The 14,194-nt window shown below is 42.0% G+C and overlaps 1 protein-coding gene across 5 annotated transcripts in view; it reads left to right on the top strand.

The window, feature by feature from the left end:
* pdlim5b (PDZ and LIM domain 5b) overlaps positions 1-14,194 on the top strand; it is a 28,668-nt gene that overhangs the window by 5,628 nt on the left and 8,846 nt on the right. For all 5 annotated transcript variants that reach the window (XM_028980153.1, XM_028980155.1, XM_028980156.1 and 2 more), the window contains exons 3-5: positions 8,002-8,153; positions 12,688-12,724; positions 13,014-13,495. In XM_028980153.1, the coding sequence (XP_028835986.1) occupies positions 8,002-8,153; positions 12,688-12,724; positions 13,014-13,495 (671 nt within the window). The remainder of the gene's footprint in view (positions 1-8,001; positions 8,154-12,687; positions 12,725-13,013; positions 13,496-14,194) is intronic.

Here is a 14,194-nt window from a genome sequence, read left to right as displayed (position 1 = left end):
TATTGCAATGAATACTCAAATGGCACATAACATTTAAGAGAACTGCGCGTTGTGGACAGAATGAGTATTGATGGTCAGGAATCTGCACTGGAACTTCAAAAGTAATCGAAGCCTACACTCGACTGTGGAATTGGTTGAATGTTTTCCCCCAACCTGCTCTGGTTTGCCTGTGCAGATGTGCGGGTTGTCTGGGCATGCTGTCAGCTTTGGGGCTGCGGCTAAGCATGACTTGGACTCAAGGCTCCTAATAAAAGGTTACGAGGGGCTCGGAGCACATATAATTTCATGAAGGGCATGTGGCTTTGGAGTTGCTGTAGTGAAATATTTTTGGGTGCTCTTTGCTTCTCACCAGACTACTCTGGTTTGCTCATTAGAGGGACGGGAGCAGAATCCAACAGCACTGAGCCATTTTCAGAATAGCTTGCAAGCCTTTATATCGGATATTGTGGCATCGACTGTTCATTTAGTCTGGAAGACTACATCAGAAGCACTTTAAGAATAGGTCTTTAGGCTGTGTAAAATCCAGTCAGACCTACTTCTACGCAGTGTTTGGGTTTTAAAGCAATTTTCAGTGTTTTTGGAGACTGATTGTCATGGTTTGTATGAGAAATTAGATATTGCGTATAGCTTTCTGAAGGACATCCAAAGATCAATAATTAAAACAATAATTATTTTAAATGATTTAGGAATGTTCATACGTTTTGACATAAAATACAAAAAATAAAAACTTTTACAGTAATGTGCACCAGGAAAGGCCAAACAAAGAATTATGGAGACAAACCTGTTGCATCTGTCAGAGATGAAGCCAGGGGCTGTAAAGCCGTCACTGTGTAATTACAGACAGATGCATCGTCCTCAGTTGGTTGGTATCCAGTTTGCTTCGATCTGTTAGGTTGAGGTGGACTGGAGACTTTTCTTGAGAATTCTAAATCCATCAGCAGACTGCAGCTCTCTGTCCTGTTAATAATTGAAAAAACTGAATGAAACATGGCTGTTTCATAGTGGCTATGCCCACTATGAAACAGCCATAGTATTCAACACATAGTATGCACACTCACTTTATGCAACTTAGCCTTCTGTGATTTATTTATTGCTGTTGCACTTTGTCTTCTATGTATCATGTTCTATGTTCTGTCTACGTGGGAGGGGTTTTCAAGTAAGAATTTCATTATGCTCTGTACGCTGTACTTTGTACATAACTTTCAACCTCATTCACAATTAACAGAACCCAATGCCAATTGAGTGGAGAGCTCACTCAATTTCTGTAGGAAAGTAACTATTATGAATAAAATGCCTCATGAAGTTTAAATACATTTAAACCATGCAATAAAACAGTGGCTCAATAAATGTGTGTGACCACATCTTTATTCCATAATAATGTGAACATTTGGGGAAAAAAAACAAACAAAAAAAGAGTATGCCTGTCATATTGTCAATTTAAATTCATTTGCCTGGGTAAATTAATGTTAATGTTGATGTTGTTGAGTTTTTAGGGAAAAGTGGCTTACTAGTATTTGAGGACCTCATCAGCAGTGTTATCCCTGTGGGAGATAGATATCGTAAATCAAGTTTAAGTTGAAAATGGTGAAAGTGTGTGATCTGTTGTGCTGGGATCATCTTTGCTTTGTAGCTTTAGGAGTGTCTGTTAACTCAGAACAGTGTGAGAGATCGTGGATTTATGGCGATTGGCAGCACAGCGGGAAGGGCAATAAAAATTCCCGAATTGCTCAGCTGTAAGATTTAAAAGCTGATGGTTTGTGGTTGTGGTGCTGTAACTTTGTGTGTGTGCTTATTTTTTTTTTTTGCCTGTGCTGCTGTTAATGGAGAGCAACATTTTCGCTGTAATGGCCTTCCACAACGTTTAAATCTTGGGGCATCTCATAGGACAGATTTCACACTGATGATTTTCTGAGTGGATTTAAGTTCCTTTTAATTTACTGCCATCCAGCTCCGAAACAACATAAAAGCACTTCAATTAAAATCTTTTTATTTAACTTTAATATAAATTCGATTTTGCCTTAAAAAAAAGAAACTGCTAAATTCATTCAGTTTTACTGATCTCTTTCCTTTAGTGAAGTTAGAATGAGAGCTTCCATGAATTTAGATCATCTTCACTAAGCTGTATAATTTCATAAAACCTCACAAAATAATATAATTGTTTATCTTTCATCCGTGAAAGGCATTTTGAATCGGTCAAGACCCTCTTGTCTCTGTTTCTGTGTGTTTGTATGTGAAAAGGGGGTAAAAACTCATCTGTTTCTAATCTGTTTTATGGCATGCTTTATGAAAAAGAAGCACGTCTATCAGTTTTCATTGGCTGGAATGCATTTTTGATGTCTTTTATTCCCTGAATGTGTTTTTTCTTTATGGTTTGATGTTGAATCTGGGGTCCAGAAAGGCTATTATGTGCCATATAAGAATTTGGCTTTCTGTTTTTTTTAGCTCCCAGGACATTTTTGTGTCTTGTATAGTCAATACAGACCTGATGTAGAAATTAAACAATACGAACAACAACCTTCTGCATATGGATAAACAAGTGAATTAATTCTGAAGTGGTGATTTAATATTGATTCATTTTGAATAGTTATTAAACAATGCATCAGCTTCATTGTGTGACCGTGTCTGTGTTGCTGAGAGAATACGTTCTTGGCAGGTAATCATAATAACACCATTATTCTTCAACCACACATCTGTGAGTTTTCCCACCCACATCCACTGTGCACTCTCTGCACCCTGCAGCCTGTCACGCCTGGGAATTATTCTGGTTCATGAAGGCTGGGCCGTTTCACACCAGCACCTCTTCTTTGAGATCACACTTCCTGTGTGACCAGCTGCAGCTCTCCCTTTCTCTCTCTCTCACGCTGGTGCGCACACACCCACACACACACACACCCCCTATTAAGGAAGAGATTAAATTACTTTCACACATTCAGATTCTTGAGCTCCTGCAATAAGAAATGTACAGCAAATCCAGACCCTGAGGACATGATTAGCCTCTGGTTGTTAAAAAAAAAAAAAAAAAAACCCTTCATTTTTGCTGGTTATATATCACGGACATGTATCAACAGCTTCTTTCAAAAGGCCAATAAAATCCCCACTTCTCTTCTAGACAAGACTTGCTAAATGTCTGATTTTCCTGTTGTAACGGTCCTGTTCGTGCCATCTTAAGCAGGTCTGCCAATAGAATTGTATTAGTGCTGCTTCCCTTAAGGCTCTGTATCCTCCCTAATGCAGACAATGGTCGTGTGACCTGAAAAATAATTTCCCTACTTGGGAACAAACATGTTTCTTAAAGCACATGGCCGGACACAGCTGAGAGCAGCAAATGTAGGCTGGCTGTGATTTGTTTTTGTCATTGTGATACATGGTGCACACAACAAAATGTCCTCTGCCATTAACACATTAACACATCACCTTTTATGAGCAGTAGGCAGCTGTTGTGTTTTGTTTTTTTTTTCTTCCTCTCTTTGTGTGCACTTCCTTTAGCAAATGACTGACTCCACGAAGGAAGTTGGTTGGACATCATACAAAATACCAAAAGATGAGCGAATTCTGTCTCACGCGGAACTGAAACTGTTGGCAGGAGGAATGTTACTCACCGAAGTAAGCCCTTCTCCCATTTCCTCCGTCTGCCACAGGGACCTGGCCAGAAAGTGAAACACCGCAGCAGGGCACTCGGTGCACACAGTGAAATGTGTCCTCTGTATTTAACCATCACCCTTGGTGAGCAGTGGCACCCAGGGAGCAGTGTGTGGGGCTTTGCTTGATGGCACCTCAGTGGGATTTGAAACGGCAACCTTCTGATTACAGGTCCACTTCCGATGGTGCAGGCTGTGATTGACATCTGGAATTGTGTCGAGATTGAGTGCTTTCACACTTCTTACTGCTAGCAACATCTGTCTGTCTGTGTTGCTGTGATGTTTTGTACTGTGCTGTGTTGCTGTGGAACTGGAGGACCTTGACTCCACCTTTGGGCCACTGTACCTCACACCTCCCAGCAGCTTGCACACAGACAGGCCTGCTAGGCGTCCAGGCTAGTCCGAAGTCGGATGAAGGATTTCTAATGTTTGAGAGTTTATTTTCTCAGATGTGCTGCTCTCTGAGCAGTGATGAATTTGCAGCACAGCTGGCTGCTGTCTGTCCCATGTAACTCATCAGATTTCAGGGTACCTGGGACATAGGAGAATCCATGGTCATAATTCATAAATTATTCCTTGCCATTTAAAGGCATTTAGAATGGTGTCTGGAAATTGTCCTCTGGGCCCTTTTACTGTCCTTTTAGAAGAGAATTTGGGAAGGATTTATGTCCTGGATTGCCATATAAGGAATAAGTAAGGCACTGACAATGACGTCAAACCAGTTTCACAAGCACTTGCCACAACTGGCTTCCTGTGGCTTCAGTTCAGAAAAATGTGATTCCCAGAAGAATGCCAGCTAAGCTCTCTTTTGGCAGCTCATGGATTGGGATGTGCCAGACAAAGAATGAGGGAAGTCACTTCCCATTAGTTGACTGAAGCTCTGGGATATCTGTATTTATTGATCAAAACTACAACAACAACATTTATTTTTTGTATAGCTCATAATCACATACAGTATGTCTCAATGGGCTTTGACAGGCCCTACAGTTGACACCCGCCACACTTGACCCCTCTGCACTCAAGGAAAAACTCCACTCAACAAAAATCTAGGAGAGAGAAAAAAAGAAAGGAAGAAACCTTGGGAAGGACTGAAACAGAGAGGGACGCCCTTCCAGGGTAGAATGAGCTTGCAAATGGTGTCAGTGCAGGGTTGGTGATGATTTGTCCACTGTGTGTAGTGGTAGAAACGTCCAAAGTACATGGACATCTGTCCATGTGTGAAGGTACTGGACAGCGCAGAGTAAGTTTTAGTCTAGTGTCATGGTGTACATTGAATGTCCGTTATAATTCTACTGGTTAATTTGGAGATCCCTGAGGCTTTAGCCTTGGTGGTGGCTGTATTGACACTCTGGTACATTTCATGCTGAGTTGTCTCGTTGCTAGAGACTAGGATTCATCTGGTGGTCTCTTCATTGGACTCTGGAGGTGGTCTGGGTGCTTGATTCAGTGAAAATGTTCAGTGAAATGATTTGTGTTGCCTTTATAATATGTCATAATAACTGCATTTACAGAATATACAATCTTAGCAATGCCTCCTTTGTTTTAAATAGCATAATTAGGGGTGTTCTGTGTCCTGATTGGCTAATTGACTACATTTCTGAAAGGGTGAGACTTGCTCATAATTTCAGTTGAGCCCCAAAAAATATCTGTTTTTTTAGATTTCTGCTCTCTGCAAATATTACCTAGCATATTTCTATGCTACCAGTCTTGGGTTACTACCCCTAACTAACTACCCCTTGCTTTCTTTTGCTTAGCCCATTTTAGTCCAGTTTGTGACATGTCTTGCATACTGCTTTGAGCGGTGGTTGTTTGTCATCTGTTTTTATGGTTTCAGCTAACATAAAGTACGTAAAGGCATAAAGGTCTTCCCATGGGCCCTGGGGTGTGATCGTGTTTTTCCTTTTTTCTTTTTACTCTTTCAAAAGAGTAACCCTCTGTTGACCGTGTGCTGTCTGATGCTCTGGGCAAAACCTGGCCCCTAGATTTCCCCCTTTTCACCAGATGAAAAGCCTCTGTGGTCACTTTGAGGCCAGGTCTTCTGTTTTAGTACTTAGCCTGACATGGATGACTCACAAGTGGGTTGGCAGTACCAGTGACTCAGGAGTGTGTAATCCCTCTGTTCCTTCACAGGATTGACAGGCCGCCTCATCTGATTTAACCTACCCCATAGTGTCCGTTCATAGTGAACATCTCAAGCTCCTCAGTTGATGCTCAGGAGCCCCTAACTTTGATTTAAATGAATAGTGTCCATGTTGGTTGGCATGTGTGTGTGGGCACAGGCATCAACAGCAAAGGCCTCCCTACTTGAAGGAGTCGTTTTGTGTGGTCTAACTCTATTCAGCAGCTACTGCCAAAGCCCTTCCAAAAGTCTGAATAGAATGTTCACAACTGCGCCATAGCCTGCTGTGTGCAGCTGATGTTTAGTAATGTCTACGAGGAAAAAACTGGAAGCTAAGTTAGTAGAGAAGCCTTTTGTAAAGGAAAAAGAAACGTGTTCTGTACGTAAATCACATGTTAAATTAAGGGCTGATTTGAAGACCTCTGTAAGGAGGCACTGAGCAAGGCAGTTGTCATTTCACCCAGCCGCACCTGGAGCCATCTCATGCGGTTGTCATGGTTGCGTCAGTGCACTTCCTGTCCGGGCACGGCCTGATGGGAACATTGCAGCAGAAGGCACTCTGTGCCAGCGATCAGCACGCCTGTTGGATCATGTTTGTTATGGGTAATTTATTTTTACATGCAGGAAAAGAAATATGCCTGTGTTCCAACTATTATTCCTACTGCACGTCGTTTTACACAGGAGGCAACAAAACCTGTTAATGTGGCTTCTGGTGTTTTAAACACCCTTTTACATTTTCTTCATCAGGAATATATTGTTTACACCTATATACATCTACAAAGTTCGAAACTGCTCAGAACGTTGCATGTGCAGAGTTTGCATGTTTGCGTGTTGACTCCAGGCTCTCCGGTTTCTTCACGTCCAGAGGCGTGCATGCTAGGTGAATTGATGACACTTAATTGTCTGTTGGTGTGAGCATATGGTGTGTATGTGTGTGTACGTCCTGCGGTGGCCCGGGCAAGTCCCTGCTCTAGACCCAGTGTCCTGGGATGGACTCCAGCAGGCGCAACCCTGAGTTATGCAAAGTGAGTGATCGATGTTGGTGTTCATAACATATTTTAGGAGTAGATAAAGATGATTTGGGGATTAATGACGAATTATATGTCTAAATTCAGTCTATGGTGGTCTAGAGCTTGTCTAAAACCTTGCATTCCTGCTCTTGGAACAGGATGGCCTGGTCAGTGTTTTCATTATCTCATTATCATTATCTCATAAACAATATCCACTGCCATAGTCTGCAGTGCTTCATCATTCCTGGTAAGATTCAATCAACTTGTGGGCCATGTTCCTTATCTCCTGTGAAATCAACCAGGAAGTTTAATAATCCCATTGAATGCAAGACATTGTGAGAGTCTGGTAACTCAGCCACAGGGTTTGATTTCAGTCATTTTTTCAGCCTACAGACTTCAATCAATGAAATCCAGCAATCCATATCCACCTATAGTGTCCGCCTAGCACAACCTTCATCATTGTCAGGACTGCTGGTTCACCTTTATCAACATAATTCAGGTCTGAATGTTAAATCCAGCAAACTAGCAATCATGTCATCTCACCAGCTCCTGAAGAAAATCTGATAAAGCAGTCAAGGACCCTTGTGAACACTGATTTAATTTCACTGCACACACAATTTATAGTTCTAGTTTACAGATTTTGCGTAGCTTTTCTGGCACAGATACTAGACGCTACTGGACCTGTCTGTACCTGCTGGTCTGTTGTTGACAATTGGTGTCTGTAGACTCAAGGCGTGTGGACTCATGTCATTTGTGGAATGTGGAGTTTGCTGAGTGTCTCAATTCACTGTTTAAAGAGAAGTCCATGGCTACTTCTTTAATCATTAGCTTTGGGGATATGTTGCACACTGCCCTGTCTGACATGAGAGGACCGATAAAGTGATTGATGTGCTGAGGCCTGTTCCTTGAGAACACTCTGAAGAGGTCGGAATGGCTCATTTTTCTCTGTACTTCCCTTTCAGTAATGTGTTTGTCCATCTAAAGACACCTTTAGTCACCCATGTGAGCGAATGTGTGTTAAAACTGAAATGCTCATTTGGTGTTTAAATTTGGGGTCTTAGTGACCCTAAAATTATATGTGAGAATTTCTTACTGAGCTCTGTCCATCATCTGATGATTTCATCTCCAGCGTTAGTTTTGCAGAGGCTCAGGTAATGAGTGACAGATTCTGTGTTCGCAGCTGCCATAATGCTTAGCTGACAGTCTGCTCTAATGATTCTGTTTCCTTTGTTAGTTGACAGATGGCGGCAAGGCGGCCAAAGCCAACGTCGGTGTGGGAGACAAGGTGCTGTCTATTGACGGCATCTCTACAGAGGGCATGACCCACCTGGAGGCCCAAAACAAGATTAAAGCTTGCACCGGCAGCCTGAACCTCACCCTGCAGAGGTAAGAACCCATCAGAGGCGTAGAGGGAAATCATAGCACTTCAGGAATGGGATGATGATGAATGGGATGACATTTAATTAATAGTTTAACTGAACACAATGTCACATCTGCTCAGTCTGCACAGACGCCTCACTGGTGCGTGACCTTGGAGATAAGATTCAGTAAATAGCATTTAAAGCAGAAGGCAGTACTTATTTGGTGTGTTCTTTATAAGCGATTTACCAGTTGTACATCTGAATGTGATAGGACTAGATTATGGTAATACGATTAGAAAAACCTATATTTATCGGGAAGGAAATTATTTTGTTCTAAAAGCATTCTCAAATCAATGAGAGAAAATAAGAACAGTAGTAATAGTGCAAATATAAATATAATCTAAAAGAACAACCTAACAAAGTAATAAATAATATATAGTAATGACGTGTAGTAAAGTGACTATAGATCAAGTCATTTGAAAATGTGACCTAGCATCAGTGACGTAGCATCAGATGTTCTTAGTTTTGGTCATTAAATGTTACTGTTAGAAATACTTTTTTTCTTTTCCAATCATGCTTGTGTCAACCTTACGAGCATGACTTCTGTTTCTTCATGTCTTAGTTTACTGGGGCCGTTTTATTCTCTGAATGTGAGGGGATATGGTTAACCTCAGAAACCAAAAAATTTGGATGGCTAGTGGTGAAGATAGATTAGGATATGCTTTGCACAATGTCTTAAATTTCACATCTTCTTAGTGAATGTTGAAATAAATCTTTTAGACTTGTTTTTGTTTCATTTTTCATGTGGAGACAGTGTTCGGTTTTGCTGGTCTGCAAAACTCATCAAGGTCTGGTCTGCCCTGCTAAAGAAATGTCTCCGATTCCAGCAGTATCCCACTTTACTTTTTAAGATAACTTTGTGCAAAGACAAAAGTGCAGTGCTGCTTTGGGGTCTTTTCCCCAAACTGTGTTAACCAAACACTTCAAACAGCCCAGAACAGTCCTGCACTGAGCTGCTATGAAGTGCTGTAAAGGTCTTTGCCACTCACAGTCTGGCGGAAGGATTTTATATGCTCTCTAACCTGTCTGTTGCTGGGAGTTCCTCTTTTCAGTCCAGGTGTTTGGAACTAACAGACATTTTCGAACATGTGGTGAATACACAGAATACACAGCTCTAATGATTTTAAATTATAGAATGATGTCATTCATTTCTCTTTAAATATCACATGCCCTAATTTGCATTATTATTTAGAGTGAAAACTAATAATAATGCAATTTCAATTTCTTTGGTCTTGAGCTACAGTATGAAAAGAATGTTAGAGGCAGTGGGGTTTGCACTCACCCTGAAGGTTATACAGTAATACCAAATGAATACTTGTACAATCCTTGTGTCCGTAACGCTATTCCAATCCCTCACATGCTTTATTATTTTTCAGCATAGTGGCCTTGAAACACACAGACCGGCAGGTCCGCATTTTAAAATCTGTTATAGCCCTGTGCACACCTGGCTCAGGTAATGACTGCTTGCCTTGTTCATGCTACCTGCCTCAGGTGTGGAGGTGGCTGCAAAAGAAGAAATTTATGTGCTAGTACAGCATGTCTTGACGAGAAGGCATTCAGTGTTGGCGCTTGACTGAGTGGAAGCGTGAAGAATTCTGATCTGGCAGCATAAAACGTGCTTTAGGGAGTGCTCCCTTCATCAAAACTCCCGACAACCAAACCCAACCCTCCACAACTGGCCTCCTCTGATCAGGAGTGTTTTAATCAGCACTTGGGGCTGCACTGTTTCCTGCACAGATTTTCTTGTGGTTGGTTTCCACGAAGCGTTCTGTGGCTCTGCTTCAGGATGGCGCCTGAGGTTTGGTATTGCGTCACACATTTAATTTTCACACTCTAAACTTCCAGTTGTGAAGAGCTGCCACTGTGGCTGGAAACATCATCATTTGAGATGAAGGTGATGGTAATTTTTTTATAAAATAGTTAAAAATAAAAAAGTATCTGTTGTACAATGAGTCGTTCCAGTTTAGCTCGGTTTAGATGTGGATATGAGCAGATAGTTTCAGTTTGTGCCACAGGTCCTCAGTTTGTCAATGTTGCTTTCACAATGTCTGGAAATAAAGCTGTTTTACGTAGGCCTGGGTGAACTGGTCAAAAGGACCGAGCTCTCAAAACAAAATCTAGATAAATAACAGTTAATCATGAAACACAAATCATTTTGAAAAGCTGCATTTTTGAGAACCTAGAAGCACATCTGCATTTTCCGTTTATGAACAACATTTCTGAAATAATGACATTTTAAACAGGCATGTTTCGACTTTTTTAATTTATTTATTTTAATCTTCTGTGAAACAAATAGGTTGACGATGCAAACAGACCATTTGTGGAACTTTGTGGAATGATGTGGGACAGTGTAAATTCCAATGTAAATACGACCAATAAAAAAAATGGTCATGAAGTTCACCGATGTGAAGTGAAAACAAATGTGAATCTGTGCTTTCACAGGAGAGGCATGTGCGCGCACTCAAAATTGTTGTGATGCCATAGTAGAGCAGTCAAACTCTAGAGAGCATGCCAGACAAATCTTGCCCCACGCCTTTCACACGCATGCAGTCTGACTTTCTCCACAGACTGATGAAAATGCAGAGCATTATCTCAGCATGTGGTGTGTGGTATGGAATCAGGGGATTCCGTCTGCTGTATTATGCAGCACACACACTGTCATCTGCTGGACTCTAAAGTGAAAGTGATTGCCACATGTGATGCACAGCACACGGTGCACACAGTGAAATTTGTCCTCTGCATTTAACCCATCACCCTGAGTGAGCAGTGGGCAGCCATGACAGGCGCCCGGGGAGCAGTGTGTGGGGACGGTGCTTTGCTCAGTGGCACCTCAGTGGAACCTTGGCGGATCGGGATTCGAACTGGCAACCTTCTGACTACGGGGCCACATCCTTAACCGCTAGGCCACCACTGCCCCCACCACTGACTCGAGATATCTTGTCTCTAATTCTAGACTTGCTTCTTTCTTACCCCTCCCAAACGTCTGGTATGAAATAGCCGCTGTATTTGATTGTGTACATTTGTGTTTGGTTTATTAGCTGCTTTACTGTGGCTCTCCATCTGCCGACAGATTATTTTACTGTGTCTTGGTGTCCCTCAGACATGTGGACAAGTTCTCAGTAGAGGTGAGGTGGTGAATGAGCTGTGTGTTACATGTATGCAAAGAGATGTTTGCCACTGTTATGCAGAATTCAATACCACACCAGTGTGCAATCATGTCTGGTGCACTTCTGGTTTGGTTCTTTTGTTTTTAATGGACTTCTTCATCATGAGCAGGGAAACTGGACTCTTGAACTCAGATGATGAGAATTCTGACATTTATACTGTGGATGTGTTTTCGATTAAAGAAAAACAGGTACAAGCCCAAAGGCTCTTCCAGCCCAGGTTCTCATATGACCTTAATTACACAGACTGCCATCCACTGAGACATTCATAAAATCTGGGCGGGGGGGCACATTATGAAGCATCTGCTTATTTATGGCTCTGCGGGCATGTGTGTGAGTACAGCAGTACACCTCCAGAATAAATGGCGTGGTAGACTTTCTGGACTATTTGTAAAATTTGGTATTTCAGAAGCTCTGTCATGCTCCACTTTGCCTTGAGGTCTCAAGAACACCTCCAACATTTGACTTCCTATTGATAGTTTAATATGCTTCTCTATGGACATCTTCAACAGGGCCTTGGCGTCTTCTTGCTGGGCTATTAGGTTTTCGGTGGAACATTTCCCTTGTTTTTGTAGTGTTTATAGATGCAATAAAGAGTCCTTGAGGGTGTTGAATGTCAATACTGATGTTGAAAGCCTGTTCACAGACAAAGCTGGAGGTGGTGTTCTGGAACGCCATTCTAATTTACTGACCAGAGTTGTGGGGCCACATACAGCAAAGTCATGTTTCCCTGGTGTGCTTGGAACTGCAGTCTACACAGTGACTCATTGTAGGAATGTACTCTGTTCAGCTCAGTTCACTTGTGCAAGGGTTCTCCTGCACTGAGGACACAACCCATAAACTGCTCCACACACTGTGTGTTTGTTCCTGTCTTCCTAACTGCCTGTGACACAGTAATATGGAGCATGACACGTTCCTGAACCAATCATGCTGAGTCACATGCATTTATTTGGAAAAAGAAGTGCATTGTGCCAAACAGGAAACTGAAAGGGCGGTTTTGTTTGTGATTCATGTGTCTGTGGTTGAGCAATTAGTTGTGTATCACCTCTTATGGGTGGTAGTATCACAATAGTATCACCATATCACAATATGGGTGGTTGTAACCTAGTGTTAACGCACTCGTCTATGAACCAGAAGACTCGAGTTCAGATCCTGAGCAAGACACTTCACCCTGAATTGCTCCTGGGAAATATCCCTGTAACTACTGATTGGATAAGGGTGTCTAATAAATGCCATGAATGTTAACATAAACAGTTGTTGTTTACTGAATCTAATGTCTGGCCCTAATTGAACTGAGTATAAGGTATTCATCCTTTATTTTTCTCTCCTTTATAGGGTATCCAGTTATTTAAAAGTTGATACAGCTCCAAAGGTAAGGGTGGCAGAAATACATACAAAACGAAGAACTGGTTGAATTGTTTGAATGAATTGTAATGCTCCTTCACTGAGAGTTGACATGACACCAGGGATGTGATTTAGTTTTTCTGTATTTGTACTGATTGTGCTCAGATTCAGTTTTCATTTAAATTATATGTGTGTTGTGTTTACATGAAACTTAATACCCTTATCTGAACTGTGTCTTTCTCTGTGTGTAGGAGGTAATGTGTGTAACTGTGTGTGATGTGTGCTGTTTTGAGCAGTCTATGCCCTTTACCATTCAGGATCAGGCTCAGGAGATCATAAAGCCTGTGCCCATCATCCAGCCCCACACTGCCCCCCCAGGTGGACCCAGTATGGCCTACAACAAGACTGCACGGCCTTTTGGAGGGGGAAGTCCTGTGGGGAGCATAAGTACCCCAGTTTCGGTACCCAAAGTGGCCTCCATCCCCTCAGCATCCTCAGCCTTCACTCCAGCCAGCATCTCCCAGCCAACACCTCAACTGAAGCCTGCAGCACCCGCAGCCCAACTGGCGCCTCCTCGTTCTGAGCCACCTAAAGCAAGCACTGTCAACTCTGCATTCTCCTCCGGTACCTCCAAACCTGCTAGGATGACTGCTTCTCCCTCATCAGCTCCCACCGTGCCACAGCCATCAGTATACAACACCCCCATCAACCTCTACTCCACCCAAAATGCCTGTGAGGTTGCAATGGGCCAGCAGAGGGGACTGTTGGAAGGTAACACAGTAGTGGAGAAGAGCAATGGGTAAGACATGCATTCACTTTAACAAAAACATACATTCAATCACTAACTCAACTTCCCATAACCACGTAGTCCTACTCGGTGTCGTGGCTGTCGGCAGCTGTTAATGTTTGTAGATTTTAGTTTTTTTGCTTTCAACTCACTTCCTAAAAGTTGCAAGGGTAGACAGATGATTGAGTGATGATAAAGCTGTAATTAACCCCCATATTTACATGATTACGGTCACATGTTCATGGTTTTAAAGAAGCTGATTTAAAGTCTGTGAGCATCAGAGCTACTTTGGTGTTGTGTGTAGCTCAGTGCTTCCCTCAGGGACATCAGCGTAACTTCATTGTATGAGGAGCTTCTGTTAGTGTCAGTTGTGTGTGTGTGAGAGAACTTTTAATTAACATGTAGAGTTTTTATGGTTGTGGATGCTTAGAGAAACAGAAGCTGGCCTAGGGGCAAAAACGGATAGACTTCGTACAGAGTTGTTTTTTTTTTTTTCTTTTTTTGACCTTTATCTTGCTCTCTTTCATGGGGTAGTTTTTCTTATCAGTTTCTGAAAGAGGAACATTTTTTCAATTTAGTGACGTTGCTATGTTCAGTGTGTGCTGTTATTGTATGTTGCCCTCTGTTGGTTAATAGTGCTACTGCGTTTTTCTCTCTCAATGTGGCACAATGTGGTGTTTTCACTGCTTGTGTGACAGATTAGGATCACAC

Source organism: Denticeps clupeoides, chromosome 5, assembly GCF_900700375.1.
Source record: "Denticeps clupeoides chromosome 5, fDenClu1.1, whole genome shotgun sequence".
NCBI lineage: Eukaryota > Metazoa > Chordata > Actinopteri > Clupeiformes > Denticipitidae > Denticeps > Denticeps clupeoides.
Note: the sequence above shows the minus strand (reverse complement) of the source record. Positions and strands in the feature narration are given on the sequence as shown.